Consider the following 17,490-nt stretch of genomic DNA (forward strand, 5'->3'; position numbering starts at 1 on the left):
AAAGATCACAGAAGAGACTGGTACAGTTTTGCAGTCCTTCACGTGACTGTGCATGTCCTTTCACAGCATCTGATGACATGTACTTATGTTCACAAAAGCTTATGCTATAAATCTCTGATTTAGTCTCTAAGGTATGTATCTACCCTGTCTTCTTGAGGACAGAATCACAGATCATCTAGTCCAATGGCCTGTTCAAAGTAGGACCATGCCCAACTACTTCATCCCAGTAAAGGCTTTATCTAGCCAGGTCTTAAAAACCTCCAAGGATGGAGGTTAACCAGAGACACCACATTCAGCAGGGACCGTTAATACTTAGTTCTGAAATATTGTGTCATGTATAAGTTCATACCTGAAAAAAATATTATTCCAATTCTTTATCTCTAAAATAATATCACAAGGAAGAGATGGCCAGTATATTGAGGTGATATAATGTACAATCTGGTCACTGAGAGATTAGATAGATAAGGCGGCGGAGTACGGTGACCACGCAAAGGCTTGCCATGATAACCAACAAAGTGAAGTGACCACAGCTGGAGTAATAAGGATGTTGCCATATTATTCCCTAACCCTCCAGACAAGCCAGTCCACTCTAGTCAAGTTTAAAAATGCAGAGGAGGCCTGGGAGAAAATTTTAAAAAGTGAGAGGAAGCCAGAGTCTGAAGTAAGCCAGAAGTGATGGAGCTGGGGATGCCTGTCATGTCCACATGAGATGCTTACTGTGCATTAGCCTAATACTGCTGTGCAGTAATGTGGAAACTAAAAACCATGCTAATAGCCTACTGTGCAGTGTTATAGAGCTAATGCACAGTAAGTGTCACCAAATAACTGTGCACCAGTGTAACTGCGTAGTAACTCTAGTTCCTTCTTTAGTTTCTACTTCCTTAAACAAGTACTAAACTAAATACACAGTAATTAAGGCGCATTAACAAAGATGTGTAGACATGTCCACTCTGTAGTAAAATATGAACACTGTATTTGCAAACATCCAGGGATGATTGCCATACAAAAGTTTGACTTCAGTTTAATACTTTGCTACTGGAAAAAACAAAGAGCAAGTGAAAGAACAGCTCAAGACAGACATATTCCCTGCAAATGTGAAAGGTGATCATCAGGCCATGTTATGTCTGGAAACTAAAAAAACCACAGCCATTTGAAAAAGGAATGCTTTTGGAGGGGAGCTGTTCAGAGGAACCCAGTTAAGAACTAAGTGCCTGGTGAAGCATCTGGAGAAGGTAGGTCTGCCAAGGTTATGAGAGAGTAAGACAGACAGGAGTATAGACTGCTGATTTCAACTCCTTTTTCTCTAACTGCCATGTGTTCCAGCTCCTAAGATTAAACCACGTGCTGGTTCAAGAAGGCTGTCTGGTCTCCACATGTGCCACTGGTCACAGTCTCCTAGAGGGAGTCACTGTAGGTACTGCATCCTGTTTGTTGCACCAAGATAAGCACACAAGATGTTGTAGTCCAGCCTCTGGTCTAAGAGCAAGCCAGCTATGATCCTGGGGAAATGAACCCCATACTCACAACAGCAGCAAGAGACTGTCTGCACAAACCAGCTTCAAGAGTATGTTGAGCTGCAGCAAGCAGCTGAGAGACACTTAGCCTTGGCTTCTGCACTCAGGTATGATTACAGCCAAGAGGTGAGCACCTTCCCTAGTACTTCTCTCAGAAGCCAATGTCCTCCTAAAATTCACACAAAATACCATCACTCTTACATAATATGGGGAGGACTACAGCCAATCCTCTCTGCCAGGTGGTTACCTGAGATAGCCTGTGCAACCATAATTTGCCGTCTAGTACATATGTATTATGATATAGGATTTCACTGCATGAGGTCAAACTCCTTTTTCCACAGGGTGCTGACTTTTCATTATTTGGTTTTCTACTTCCCAACCAAAGTGCGAGTGCCTGTGTTCTTTTTTTATGCTTTGGATACAGAATTAATTCTTTTCTGTGCTTTTCTCCAGCAGTTATTGCAGAGTTATCTGAGTGCTTCACAACCACAAATAGACTCTCCATCACTGGAGATATTCAAGAGGAGACTGGACAGGCATCAGTCAGGGATGATCTAGGCTTAGCAATGCCTATGTTCTACTATGGGGATCTGCCAGATTTCTGAGCTTTGTTGGTTGCCAGAAAGGAAAATTTTCCCCTCCTGCAGCTACATGTGTCAGGGTGTTTTTAAGCCTTCCTCATAGGTATTGGGTGTTAGCTGTAGCCAAGGCTGACGATTTGACTGGGCTGTGCCAATACTGCTGCTGGGATCAAAGCTGGAGGTTCCTGGCTACAGGATCTTGCCCCTCCAGTTAGGGTCAGATTGATTGCCACGTTTGGGGTCAAGAAGAAATTTTCTCTTGTGGTCAGACTGGTGCAGTCTGGGTGCATCTACATGAGATGCTTACTGCACATTGGTCTAATAACACTGTGCAATAGCGTGTCATGGCAAAAACCATGCTAATAGCCTGCTGCACAGTGTTATTAGGCTAATGTGCAGAAAGCTTCCCTACCTATGCACCAGCATTACAGCACAGTAACTTTAGGTACTGCACATTTAGTTAGTGGTTTATTAAGGAAGTAAACTAAATGCATAGTATCTAAAGGGCATTAATGAACATGTAGACACATCCACTGTTGGGGTTTTGCCTTCGTTTGTAACAGGAGACATGGATCTCCTTGGATCTCTCAAGTGGTTTTTAACAACTTCTAAAGCATCAGGACATTAGCTACCACAGTCCCCTTGCTGTACCTGTGGCCTGTTAGGGTGTTATGTCTTGTGTTGTCACGGCTGACTGTGTAGTTTTGCTAACAGGTTAGACAATGGATTTGTCTGAGGTGGTTTGGACAGGGCTGATCCTGCCTCAGGTGGGGGGTTGGACTAGATGTGACCTCTGGGTGGTCACACCTAGTCCAACTTCTCTATGACTGAAATCTATGATTGAAATTAATTTTCTTTCACAACACACACAAAGTAAAGTGGTATTATCCCATTTCAGAGACGTTAACACCAAAAGCACATGTTAATTCTGGGTAACCCATATGAGATGCTTGAAGTCTGTCTTGTCGGAGAACTTTGCCTTACAGAACACTTCCATGTTCAATGTGGCTTTCACTGGTGACCGTGACAGCTGCAAGTGCTCAGCACATCTGCAAATCAGACCCCAGAATCTTGTGCTGGCACTTGGAACGCACACTTTGTGACTGCTTGTGAAGTGTATGATTTCATCGACTTGCCCAGTGCCGCGCGAGAGCTCTGTGCCACGGGCAGTGATAGAATCCCATTTTCCAAGGCAGCATTCGACTATCTTAACGGTAGAAATCAACCTTTCTCTTCCTACAGTTTCCTCATTTGTCCAGTTTGGGCAATAAATGAGGCAGGAGGCCTGCAGACCAAACCTCTGTTATTACACAATCCCCAGAGGATCAACCACCCTGCAAACTGAATGAAAAGAGGGAGAGCCTCTGTGGATAAAAACAGTATGCAATGTCAAGCAGGTATCACAGTCCAGCCAGACATGGGGACCACATTAAAATCACACGGGAAACCTTCATTCTGCCACTTCCTAACTGCTGAGTACTTGTCTCAGTCACCAGAACCATTCTTTTAGAGTAGATTTTTCAGTGCCATTTTAAAAGTTTTTTGAAAGCAAACTGCATAAACAGAAATGCAATTAGGTGGATCCACACTGACATCCATATGGCTCAAGAGCAGAATTGGCAATTTTAGTTCTGCCCTTTGAGCTGATGGAGCAGGTGACAATGGTAGTAGGTTGTCATCTTTGTGAACCAGCCAATACAATGGGATGAGACTGACTTTACCAATGGGTTTCACAGGAATGATGAGACTCAGGAAACCTGGCTTCTGTTGCTGGTTCCTCTAGCAGACACATATATTTCTACTCCTACTCCTGCCCTCAAGTCTGAACACTCAGTCTCTGGCCCCTCCAACCTGTACTTGCTCCTCACACCTAACCATTGTAGGTCCATGTCCCAGATTCAGTTTCTACTATTATGTCCCTTCAGTCACATGTCAGCCCCACTTCTCCCTCCATCTTGGACCTTACCCTTGCCTCCAGCTAGACCAGTCCCTGCTCACCATCCTCCGTTGCCAGCAGGACTGCCTCCATCTCCTGAGCCAGGCACACAGAAGAAACCTTTGAAAAATGTAGCTGCCAAACTAGCAGATCCCTCTTGAGAATGTGTGAGGTCTGCCTTTCATTCTTGCAACTTAGCTGAATCTGGGCAGCTTCTCAAAGAGACAGCAAAAGGCCCATCCCTGACCCTGGCAAATCCCAGATCCCTTCTACAAAGCATGAAAGTGCAAGAGTTTCCAAACAAATGCATATTCCCCGTTGTCTAAAAAAAAAAAAACAGCTTAACTTTTGCTGAGTTTTCCCAAGCAACTTCAGTCTGAGACAGACACATGATTAGAAAACTGAAGGAAAACCACAGTGTGACTAAGTTATGCACACCTGAAAACAGGGTCTCCAAATAAGAAGTCTGGACCTTAGTGACAGAGAATGACACCAGCTACTTCAAAAGAATATTGAAGTTGCAAAGTCAAGTACACGAACAGAAAATTATTTTTAAACTAATACCCATGGACAGCCTTAATCCCCATCTTCCACATATGCTATCACATGTGTGGGAGATTTTCAACAGTGGGTCACTATTGTTTACAAGAGTGCAATGTGGTCCTTACCTTTTGAAGGGGTCTTGTTTTGCAAGGCAGCCCAGATGGGGTCACCTGTTGGGGGGTGCCTAGAGAGGATGCAGACTTGCATTTGCTGAATCCTTCCACCTCCGTCTTCTCAAGGAATTGGGCATTTCCGTAAAAGGACCCACAAGTGGTGGATTCAGGCCGGCTCGTCCCTTGCCCCATGGATGGCACCTGTTCCTGACCGCTGTTCCCTTGCCGGCACTGTGGACAGGCGCTGTATGGATCCGTTGTACAGCACTCCCAGTGACCAGCCTTGTTCTCCTCACTCTCCAAGTGCCTCCGGCAGTCTGCTTCCATAGCGGTCGAGATGAGATCGGGGCTGGAGCCTGACATCCGTCTTTGGGCATGGTTGCTGAGGGGGCTCCGCAGGGCTGCTGCTGGGCCAAAGTACCTCAGGTTGTTTGCACAGTTTGCGATGTCTTGTCCATGAGTGTTGAGCCGTGCATGGTGGCCCTGGGGATGGGGGTGGCCATGGTGCTGTTGCTGGTGCTGTAGGCTGTGATGAGGAGGAGGATGGCTTTGATGAGAAGGTGGGTGGGGTACGTCGTCTGGCCCTGGCTGGTTTTTCAAGATCCCTGCAAAATCGTTATAGCTGCCTTTGCTGTTCCCCCGGCGGTGACGTGGCTTGCTGCGATACCGGCCTTTGCCACCGAGGGTTGCCATTTTGGGACTTCCTGAGACAGGCGAGCTGTTGGGTGCTGCCTCCACACTGGGGATGCCCTCTGACTTCAGCAGGTCTGGCCTGGGAGACAGTCAAATGGGATTTAGAGCAAAGACCAACAAACACAGTCAGCCTGGGGCTGGCACAAGATCAAAGACACAGCTGCATATGCCAACATTGTTCTTGGACTCTGCTTTGCACAGCCTACGGACGTAATTTCCCTTCCGCTGACTGGCTACTGACTCCAACACTCTCTGGTCCCCCCCTGCTCAGTCATGAACCCTTACATTCAGTGTCACTCCTTTCTTCCTCCACCCCCCTCTATTCCATCTCCTTCCCTTCCCCAAACTTCCTTCTAGCTAACCTCCCCCAAGACAGCCTCATTTCTTTTTCCAATCCTAAAGCTCACCGACTTCCCATAAGAAGAAATCTTGGCAACCCCATGCCCTTTGTGGCTCACCATTCCTCAGTTGTTACACCTCTGCCTCATCTGCTTAGACTAGAAGCTCTACAGAGGCAGAGACTGTCTCTTACCACATATTTATACAGCACCCTGCACAAGGAGTTCCCACACACCACCACCAAAACCACCCACAAATGGCAGCCTAGCTTATTTCAACTGGAAAGCAAAAGTATCAGCCAGCTGTAGTGACTGTCAATCAGTGAATCCAACCATGCAGATGCCCAGAAATACACAAAACTAGCAAACGCCTTTGAAAGTCTAGCTGCATATAACACACCAAAGGTTACACAGGGAGCATGTGGCTGACACAGGAACAGAAGCTAGCCCTCTCACATCCCAGCCTACTGCCCCAGCAGCATGGCTACCCTTCCTGATAACTTGCATGTGAGGGCTAGGGTTGATCTGTCACCAAATCTGCTCTGAATGGGAATTATGTGGTTCTCTCTGACAGCCCCAAAAACTCCTTGGGGATCTCAGAGTCAGGTTTGTACTGGCTCAAGTAGCATCCCCTCTGCAGTGTCTGTGGACCAAATATTTCAAATAGGTATAAGTGAGGGTAGAATTTTTCCCTACAACTTGAAAGCACTTAACGGTCCACGTTCTGATGAAGCCGTCCCACTCGCTGGGCTTGTTCTGCATTATGAAGAGGCTCAAAGAAAAAGCATCCATTACACACTGAAGGGCATAGGGGCCTATTTCAGGGTACAGCCGCACTGTCATGCTTGTGTGCAGAACACATTTGCTCAGCTAGGGTTCTGCTTTGTGCAGAAGTTTCTTACCTCTTGGTCTGACCCCCTGGCTTATGGGAGACCCCTTTTCTCTTCATCAGCTTTTCCACTGTATTGGGGTGGATTATTGGTCTGACTGGGTGGCGCTTGTAAGTGCCAGGATATTTCTTTTCCACAGCTTGTTCCCGCCTGGAAGACAGAACAAAAAACAGATCCCTACAGTTCTTCTCTAAAAGATGGGAGGGAGTACTGGACATAAGAGCAGCCATTGAGCGAGTCATATCAGAACGCTCTTTCAGAGACTGCTGGCACATGTAACGTGTTCTACATGCAGAACGGGTCATTGTCTAAACTCTCTTTGCAGACATCAGGCATCTTTATGGGCCCTGGCACATGGTTCAAGGCAAACCGTCTCCTTCCCCTTTATAGAGGGGCTGGCAGCAAGGCCATTTTGGCACTGGTAGTATCTAACCACAAAAGCACTTCTTTTGTTCAAACTGCAAAGGCAGAAGGTTATTAACAGAGAGAGAGAAGCTGTTGGTCACCGTCCTTAAGGCAATTCCCCTCAACTCTAGGCAATGATCTTGAGGGATCAGGGAGAGGCCTGACCTGGACTCCAGGTCTGGATGCACCCTGCTGCAAACCCGACCTAGAGTGCTATCAAGCAGAAAAGAGACAGTTTATTTATTCCCTGTTCAGAAACACTCCCCAGCTGTGAGGGGGGGTGTGCACCCCCCCCAACATACGTACTTGATGAGCTCCTTCTCACGGACCTCCAGTTGTAGCATGATGGCACTGAGTTCCATGTACAAATTATTGGCTCGCTCTAGCTTTCTTTCATAGTGTTCACGGATATCTAATGCATGTCTGTTAAAGAGAAAAAAAACCAACCTCAGCTTCACAACCTGAGGACCTGGTGCCTTGGACAGATGAACAAACACTTCTCATCTGGGGAGGAGGAAGTGCAGAGTTGGAGAGAGATGGTCACCTTTCCCTTCATTAGGTTTTACCACAACCTGCTAACGCATATGAAAACTGAACCATTTTATCCACAGTAGAATTCCCCAAAAGTCAGTCACATTACCTACCATCTGATAAAGAGACTTACTTATTATGGATGCACCTAAATATGCATACTAAGGAGCCTACAAATGAAGTATGGTATTTGTAGCTCATGAAACAACTGTGTTTTTTTTAATTAGGATCATAAGTACACCACATGGGAAAATCTCTCTTGGATAATTATGTCCAGTCTCCTGCTATCACACCTATCCCTGTTGTGTAATTCTGTTCCTAAACCGATCAAACTCCATCTCAAGACTTAAGTATATTGCCCCTACAACTCTCAGTGCTCCAAAACTTCACTGCTGTGTCATCACCAGAAATCATCCAGTTTGCAGCCTAAATTTATCCAAGGTTAGGTTTTACCCATTTGTTCTTTTGCTAACGTTGCACTTTACCTTAAGTAGCCTTTCTCCCACCTGATGTTTATTCCCATGACATGATAAACAGCAATTGTAGTTCCCCTGTCAATTTTCATTTGGTTCAACTGAACACGACACTCTTCTACTCTCATCACAAAATATGCTGTCCCTTCTCCTGATCATCCAGTACCACTTTTTCTCCACCTCTTTTTCAATTCATCTTCAGTGCTAGAGAAAAGAGCTGGATTGGAACTCAAGCAGCCAACTCAAGTTAAGACCCAGCTCATTTTCACTGCAAGTTTAACCTGTGGTAGCCAACCCAAGTTGAGAATTTGCTGACTACATACCAGTGCTGGCCTCCCTTTAGGGTGACAAGGTTCAGAACAAAGGGAAATGGTTAGCTGAGAGCAAGGCAATGATTTCTGTATGTATCATTCTGATCAACAGCCAGACTGGGCTGGGAAAAGAGGTGGAGTGGCAGATGAGAGACTGTAAACAGACCTAAGCTCTTCTCTTCGGCGCCGAATCAACTCTTCATCTAGCCGGTGAATGCAAGTTCCTTCACTTTTAATTTTCTCAAAGTGTTTCTTTACTTCTTCTCTCCATTCAGCCTAGGAGAAGGCAATTTACACTCATGATTACATGACAGCATGATTCAGTGCTACTGCTAAGCAAAATGTCTTGGATAGAACCATTTTCACTGAAAAAATGAAGATTTGTGTTAAGAATGTGCATTGCATTCACTGTTTTGGCCAGAAGAAAACAAAAAACATATTGAAACGCCTAAACAAAAATTTTCAACAGTTTTAAAAGAAACATTTTCAACTTTTTGTTTGGAATAGTTTATTTAAAAATGTGCTCAATTTTTATATGAACAAGAAACCTCTGTCAAGCTCAAGGACAAATCATTGCATTCAGTATGAAACCATTTTCATGACTTTTCAGTATCACAAGTGAACTGAACAAGCAGGTATATGAGCAGCTATAGTCACAGCATGGCCACAGATGGAAGAGCAGTTCATTCTCCTCTCACTGGGGCCTTTCCCCACAGTACCAGATTCAGGCAAACACTTGGAAGTTTCTCATCACTTTTCTACCACAGAGCTTCTCCCCTGATCTGTCACATCACTGCTTGGCAAGGTCACCCTACAGGTCGTCCAACCCACCTGTTACCTGCTCTTTTGTAATTTGGACTGCCTTCAACAATGATTAGCAGCACTGGCTGGACAGACACAGTGCAAGTAGGAATCATATAGCTCTGCAAAGCACCACATACCTGACTTGGAAAAAAACCCATGTGATCCCTGTTTGATCTATCAAGGCTCTTAAACTTCACCCATTACTGTAGTAGCAGAGTACCTCTCACATTCCTGTTCCTCCGCGGAGGCTCCAAAAAATGCCAGCAGCTGGAACCAGATGGGACTAGGCTTCTCAAATTTATTTCATGTATACCCCATGTACATGAACTGTACTGTGGTGCCACTAGGAATCTCAACATTCACTTGGAAGCGAACACCAGACATCCAGGAGGCAAAATAAGACAGCATCATGTGCCCATGGATGGGGTGGCCAGGAATGCATGTACAAGATGCCTGGGTATAAAAGCTCTAACTGGGTTTTGTAGCCTATTGTAGCTCCATGTCAGTAAGTGTTTGCTCACCATCCATGTTTATGAGACCTTCAAAGACCATTTGCACTTGTAGCTTTGTTAGGGTAGTGTTGACCCTGGCCCTCATGTAGTCTTGGCTCTTGTGGCTTCACTTCAGGGGTGTAAATCTTTAGAAACACCCCTAGTGTGCTCACTCACCATATAGGACCTGGGCTTCATCTTACCCTGACATGATGGAAGCAACCAACAATGTCAGGGACCTGGAGATACTGTCTTTTCTTGGTTCTGCCCAGCATCCTTTTGATGTCCTGTGGCAGCTCTTCCCTTCATTCAGACCTGTCCCTAATACTAAACTCCCACCCTGTTCTTTAACACGCTATGCACACACCTGGCTAGTGTCTAAAAGAACGACCCCTTGGATGGGGGTGTTCCTACATGTGCACGCTCTGTGTCCAAAACACAACACAGCAGCAGCAAGCAAACCTCAGCATGATTTTCCAAACCCACTATTCCGTTTCCCCTTGCTAGGCCTTCCTCCTGTCTTTGCCCCTCATTCCCTCCTACCCCAGAGGACCATGCAATCCCTTTCCATGCTGGGATGGAGCCCTGCAGGATCTGGCACCCAATGGGCCATTCTCTTGCTACCTGGGATTTGAAGTAGGTCTCCTGAGGGGTGCCCAGCACATCGGCAGAGGCAATGTCCAGGTGCATCAGTGTCTGTCGGAAGGAAGGGCGGTTCCGGGGCTTGCTTTGCCTGAAAAGAACAACAAAGCCGCATGACAGAACATGCCACTGAATTAAACACACTGTTCCTGCCTTTCTGTACATCATAATTCTGTTACTATACAGACACAGTGCCTGAAAGGGATCAAAAGCAAAAGAATTCTCCCCTGCCTGCCCCACGGCTTTTCAAAGTGGCAACAGAATGACAACCCTTGGTGGACAAGCCTGGCACCTCCCTGGCTGGCAGTGTCCCTGTCACTGCTCTCATATCACAGCCTCTCCTTCTTTCATATTCCTAGAACCAACTCCCCAAAGAAGAGGAACTGAGTTTTATCTTGGCCTGACCCTGCTGCTACCACCCACTTCTGAACAGCATTTCCCCTGACTCCAGAAGCCTCCTGGCTTCCTGTCACTTTCTCACTGCAACCTCCCCACACACATCCTTGGCAAACATGACATTGTAAAATGCCTACTTCACTCTCCCCATCCCATTAGATCGCTGGACTTAGAATCATAGAAAATGGGGGTCAGAAGGGACCTCAGGAGGTCACATCTAGCCCAACCCCCTACTCAAAGTAGGACCATCCCCAACTAGATCATCCCACCCAAGGTTTTGTCTTGCTGGATCTTAAAAGCCTTTAAAGATGAAAATTCCATAATCTCTCTGGATAACCTGTGCCAGTGTTTTACTATTCACCTGCTGAGAGTTTATCCTAATAACCAACGTAAACTTCCCTTGCTGCAACTTGAGCCCATTGCTCCTTGTTCTGTCATCTGCCACCACTGAGAACAGTCCAGCTCCATCCACTTTGGAACAGCCCTTCAGGGAGTTGAAGCTGCTATCAAATCCCCACCTTCAGTCTTCTCTTCTCCAGACTAAATAAGCCCAGTTCCTTCAGCCTCTCCTCACAAGTCATGTCCCCCTGCCCCTGAACCATTTTTGTTGCCCTCTGCTGGATTCTCTCCAACTTGTCCACATCCTTTCTGTAGTGGGGGGGACCAAAACTGGACACAGTAACACAATAACACAGCTCTTGGGCAATTCAATCCTGATGTCTCCTGGTCTTGCTCAAGCCCTGCTGCCTCTGCTCCTTCCCTTGCAGAGTTTCCTCTCTCTCAACACTCAGCCCACAAACATCAATGGCAACTGCATGCTTCCTGCAAACATCTGACATGCCTAGTTGGAGACCAACCAATCTGCTTAAAGAAAATGTGACAGAGCTGCATGACTGAGTGGGATGAGGCTCTTACCATGTCTGCTTCATGAGGATTTTGAACCCATCTGGACAGGTGGAAGGGACAGGAAGGTGCAGGCTGTTACTGCCCACACCCCAGATGATGGCTGAGGAGTCCACATCCTTGTAGGGAATCTCTCCTGTAAGCAGTTCCCACAAAACCACGCCAAACGACCTGTCGCAGAAACAAACGGACAAACCAGAAGAGACAAAACACTTGAACCATATGTTTCATAAAAAATGTTCCAACAGATTCAGCTATTTTCTGCTCATTTAACACACTGGTAACAGGTGCCTGACTGTAAAAGGCAAATGGATTCAAAACTAGCAACATTAAAAGCTTGTAACCAGGTAGAAGGATAGTCTCAAAAGGGTATTTCATACCTTGTGCAATCTCTCTTCCTACCCTGTGCCCCGGCATTTTATGCATAGCCACATCAGTTTTAACTCTCACCCCCTGTTGAAAACCTAAATCCAAACCCTCTTCCTTTCAGGGCTTTTATCTCAAAATGAAATAGGAGCTAGAGGCTCTTTGGTGTGAATCAAGTGCAAGGGAAGTCCATTGTTTTTCCAGCTCCAGTAAACTAAAAGATAAAGTTTGTTTTCCTAGGGAAAATTTGGATTACTCCTAGTGTAGCTGCTCTGCTCAAAGTCTGAATTCACAGGTATGCCTGCCAAGGTGCCTGGACCAAGCAGGGTTTGACTTTAGTATTTGTTTTGAATTTTTAATAGCCGACACTCCCTCTTCTGGCAATGTGCTGAACAACCGTTCTATCCACAGCCATTCCGAAGCTAAGGAGACACAAAACTACTACAACACAACATAAAGAAATGAAGGAACAAAATGCATCAATTGCGAGAGTGTCAATATCTGAACATTTCAGACGCCATCTGACATTCACCCTTGGCGTAACTTGAAAGAAAGATGATGACCGATAATCCTACACACAGCATAAAGACAGTCTATGCAGGGCAGAGAATCTACAACAGAGGAAATGAAAATTACAGGAAAGAAAATTTTGTCTCTCTCCTGAAGTGAATCCACTCGTCTAGACACAGGTCATGACTCAGGAGAAGCAACAAGCAATTACTGCTGTCTACCTACCAAGTGCAGAGGCTCATGGAAAGGCAAACTGATGCCAAAATAGTCAGTACAAACAAAAACCAAAGGAAGATATTTGACTGCTGAAGAAAAGCAATCACCATGTGAACCTTCCAGAAGTCGGAATGAACCTAACATGAAGAAATGTTACACAGACCAGACAAGTAGTTTAAAACCCACAAATTATCCTCTCCCACAAGCTATAGCACCCACAAATTATCCCCTCTTCCCCCCTTCTCCATACATTTTTGCACACCTGTGATGGACATCATCTCTATGGGGTCATCTGGAGCCGTGGGACAAAAGACACCATTATGAGTTCCCATAAGAGTGTTTTACTTCCCTGGCCCAAACTCACCTGCAGGCATTGTGACATGATGCAGTTTCTGCATGGGAAGGAGACTACTCTGAGGTCCTAGAAGTAGTTCCCACCCTGCTGCCAGCACAGTAGATGCCTAGTTTGCACAACTGGCACACAGGAGACCCTGACAAAGGGAACAGCAGTGGGCAGGCATTACTCACTGGAATGTCTCAAGTCCACTAGGGAGCAAGAAGGAAGCAGCTAGACCTCAGGGGCAAGTCAGGAGCCACTGAAGGCAAGTAACACAAGGAGACTGGTGATTTCATAGATTTCACAGACATTAGGGCTGGAAGGGACCTCGGGAGATCATCAAGTCCAGCCCCCTGCCCAAAGGGCAGGAAGTCAGCTGGGGTCATAGGATCCCAGCAAGATAAGCATCCAATTTACTCTTGAAGGTGTTCAATGTAGGTGCTTGAACCACCTCCGCTGGCAGACTGTTCCAGACCTTGGGGGCTCGCACAGTAAAGAAATTCTTCCTTATGTCCAGCCTGAAACGGTCTTGCAGGAGTTTGTGACCGTTCGACCTCGTCATCCCATGGGGCGCTCTGGTGAACAGACGTTCCCCCAGATCCTGGTGGTCACCCCTGATAAACTTGTAGGTGGCCATCAGATCACCCCTGAGCCTGCGCTTTTCCAGGCTAAAGAGTCCCATGGCTCTCAGCCCGTCATCGTAAGATCTGTTTTCCTGACCTCTGATCATGTGCATGGCTCTCCTCTGGACTCTCTCAAGCTTCTCCACATCCTTTTTGAATTGTGGAGCCCAAAACTGGACGCAGTACTCCAGCTGCGGCCTCACCAAGGCCGAGTACAAGGGGAGAATGACGTCCCGGGATTTGCTCAAGAAGCATCTATGGATGCACGCCAGCATTTTGGTCGCTTTACTAGCCGCAGCATCGCATTGCAGGCTCATGTTCATCTTGTGGTCAATGATGACCCCCAAGTCTTTTTCTTCTGTAGTGCTAACCAACGTAGCACTGCCGAGCCTATAAGGGTGCTGCAGGTTTTTCCTCCCAAGGTGGAGAACCTTGCATTTTTCAGTGTTAAACACCATGAGGTTCTCGTCTGCCCATTTGCTGAGCTTGTCCAGGTCAGCCTGGATCACCCGCCTATTTTCTGGCGTGGATGCTTTGCCCCAAAGTTTGGTGTCATCGGCGAACTTGGCCAGTCCACTCCTGACTCCAATGTCCACATCGTTAATGAATATGTTGAACAGTATGGGTCCCAGGACAGAGCCTTGAGGGACCCCGCTGGTCACAGGGCACCACGATGAGTGACTGCCATCAATCACAACCCTCTGGGTCCGACCACGAAGCCAATTTCCCAGCCAGCGGATCGTGGTGGAGCCAAAGCCACAACTGGGCAGTTTGGCCAAGAGGTGATCATGGGATACCAGATCAAAAGCTTTTTTGAAGTCAAGATATATGACATCAATCTCTTCTCCCTTGTCCAGGTGATAGGTCACCTGGTCATAGAAGGAAATGAGATTGGTCAAACAAGACCTACCTGCAACAAACCCGTGCTGGCTGTCCCTTAGAATGTTAGCCTGGGCCAGTCCCTCAAGGATGGCCTCCTTAATAAACTTTTCTAAGATCTTCCCCAGGATAGAAGTCAGGCTAATGGGCCTGTAGTTAGCCGGATCCACTCCTCCCTTTCTTGAAGATCGGCACCACATTGGCCTTCTTCCAGTCTTCGGGCACTACACCAGAGCGCCAGGAGTTTTCAATGACCCGTGCCAGGGGCTGGGCTATGATGCTCACCAGCTCCTTGAGTACCCTGGGGTGCAGGTTGTCAGGGCCAGCTGACTTGAAGGTATCCAGCTTCTCAAGGTGTTCCTTCACGAGGTCAGCATTGATGGAGGGTAGGGGATCCCCCTCACCCAGATTTCCCTGTCCCATAGCAGGCATGGGCATCCCGTGTGACTGATGAAAGACTGACGCAAAGTACCTATTTAATAGGTTGGCTTTTTCCTGGGCGTCAGTTGTCAGTTGCCCCATCTGGTTTAGCAGGGGTCCAACATTGCCCTTGCTTTTCCTCCGGCTCCCCACATATCTGAAAAAGGACTTTTTGTTGTCCTTGATGCCTGAAGCTAGTTGGAGTTCAGTTGCAGCCTTGGCTTTCCTGGTTTGCTCCCTGCAGGACCGGACCAGCACGGAGTAATCCTCCTTGGAGGTGAATCCCGTCCTCCATCCTTTGTAGGCTTTCCTTTTTAGCCACAGCAGGTCCACTAGGTCTCTGGAGAGCCAGGGGGGCTGCTGTGCCTTCTTGTTGCCTTTCCTCCGTGTTGGAATAGATTTAGCTTGTGCACTGAGGATCGCTTCCTTGAGAAGCAACCACTCTTCTTGAACTCCCATCTCCCTGGGGTCATGGTCCCTGAGGGCCTGACTGACTAGCCTCTTGAGCTTGTCAAAGTCGGCTTTTCTGAAGTCAAGGACTTCTGTGTTGCTGACTGACTTGCCAGCTTTACGGCGGATGGGTCGCTGTCACCCAACTTACCATCAATCACTACTATGGTAATCCTTCTCAAACACTGCAATAAAAAGTCCTGTTGAGGAAAGGGTGAGGGTACCAGCCCCAACCCCCTGCTATTAAAGGACCAAGCAGCTGTTTCTTTGCTCTGTTTCCATATCAGTGGAAAGAAGAAACAGAAACTACTGTTGAGAGTAGTGGCGCTCAATCTTTTGGCTCCATGGGCCAAATGAATGGCACAGGGCCAGTCCATGGGCCAGATCCACGGGCTCACCACCTGTGACCAGCCTCACAGTGCCCAAATTAGGCCCCACACTGCCCATATCCACCTTGTGCCACTCAGACCACACTTTATTGTGTCCAGGCAAGTGGGCAGGGCACATTATCCAGCTGCAGGTCCAGAAAACTGGGAGCAGGGGAGCATCAATTAACACTGACACCGCTACCCCACCGCCAAGTTTTCAGACCCATGAGGAGTCTGGCAGGCTGGATGGCATGACACTGTGGGGTGAATCTGGCCCATGGGCTGGGGGTTGAGCACCCATTGTCTAGAACAGCCCCAGATAGAGCAAACACTCTTCCAGAGTGCCTACTCTATTCCTCCAGAGGGACACTGAGTAGGATGGGAGACGCCATCATGCACAGGATGGGAAATACATGGGTTTCTGCCCAAGTCACTGGAAGCCATACAAGATCATAAAGACACAGGCTCTAGCTGCGGTTTGGAGTCCATCCTTGATGTTGAGGTTCTAAACATATGAATAAATATATTTCATTTTTGCTGCTTTCGTAACTCCACTCTTCACTGCCAGCACTTCTACCGCTGAGCAGGTCTCAGGAGAAAGAAACAGTTCCATACAGAGCAATGAGACAACCTAATGGTGAGGAAGAATTTTGGATACAGGAACATGAGGAAGACTGCACCAGCTGAAAGAAAGGTGAAGATCAGCAATTAAAGTAACAGGGCAACTCACCAGATATCCACTTTTTCAGAGACAGGCTCATTGCGTATCACTTCTGGGGCCATCCAAGCCACGGTTCCCGCAAAGGACATTTTTGTACTTTTATCACAGAGTTCTTTAGATGTGCCAAAATCTGAAATTTTTACTGCATCTGTGTGAGTGACTAATACACTAGAGAGAGAGAAAACCACACAGAGTCAGCAAAGAGAAAAATGCTTTGCCTTTCTACAGCAGCTTTCAGTAGAGGAGCTCAAATCTCTCTACATATATTGCTTAAGCCACCTAACCCCACTGCCAGATACTAGCTATATATATATATATTTAACAGATGTGCAAACTGAGGCACCCATGAAGTTAGTGCCTGACCTGGCCCTCAATCGCTGAACCTAAAGCATGCAGATTTTAAAAATCTAATCAGCAAATAGCGTCAACTGGCCAGTTCTTGCCTATTCTCCTCTGCTTAGAGCAACCTTTTCCTAACCACTGCTACAGTTCCAGTCTTTATGGCAACATGGGAAGGAGTGACATTGGAATAAACCTGTTCAGCAATCGGACCTGATATCTTCACTAGGGATAGATTTGTCTCCCAACCTACCAATCCTAGTTTCTTTCATCATTTATACATGGCTCTCAGAGGCACTCTAATTAAAGTGCCTGGATAGTCTCATGTATCACTGTCCCTGTGCTGAAAAATGGTGGCAGGGGCGCTTTAACTAAAGCTCATCAAACAAGCTTTAAAGTACCCTTGCCATCATTTTTCACCGCGGGGATGCTGATACAGGAGATGCTGGCATTTGCTGGAACATAGTAATTACCATGCTGCAGCAACTACAATGTGCTGTAATTACAGCGCATCAGAGCATGTATAGGCGCCCCTTCTTTCTACGGTACCAGAACCCAACTCCTCACAAACCACACAGCTGCACGGCACATAACTCTTTCCTCTGAGATCACATCTCTAACATTTCCTAATTTAAGCTTCCATTTTAATCAAAGTCCCTGCAGGGTAGAGTGCTACAGCCATTCTTAGCAAATGTCC

The 17,490-nt window shown here is 46.7% G+C and overlaps 1 protein-coding gene across 4 annotated transcripts in view; it reads right to left on the reverse strand.

The window, feature by feature from the left end:
- Window positions 1-17,490, reverse strand: part of MAP3K13 (mitogen-activated protein kinase kinase kinase 13) — a 118,563-nt gene that overhangs the window by 8,531 nt on the left and 92,542 nt on the right. For all 4 annotated transcript variants that reach the window (XM_090051505.1, XM_090051506.1, XM_090051508.1 and 1 more), the window contains 7 exons: window positions 16,464-16,622; window positions 11,577-11,735; window positions 10,248-10,356; window positions 8,495-8,604; window positions 7,320-7,436; window positions 6,621-6,758; window positions 4,700-5,459 (listed from right to left, as the gene is read on the reverse strand). In XM_090051505.1, coding sequence (XP_089907631.1) covers window positions 4,700-5,459; window positions 6,621-6,758; window positions 7,320-7,436; window positions 8,495-8,604; window positions 10,248-10,356; window positions 11,577-11,735; window positions 16,464-16,622 — 1,552 coding nt within the window. The remainder of the gene's footprint in view (window positions 1-4,699; window positions 5,460-6,620; window positions 6,759-7,319; window positions 7,437-8,494; window positions 8,605-10,247; window positions 10,357-11,576; window positions 11,736-16,463; window positions 16,623-17,490) is intronic.

The sequence above is a fragment of the Crocodylus siamensis genome, chromosome 6 (genome assembly GCF_052110815.1).
Source record: "Crocodylus siamensis isolate JL-2025a chromosome 6, ASM5211081v1, whole genome shotgun sequence".
Classification (NCBI taxonomy): Eukaryota; Metazoa; Chordata; order Crocodylia; family Crocodylidae; genus Crocodylus; species Crocodylus siamensis.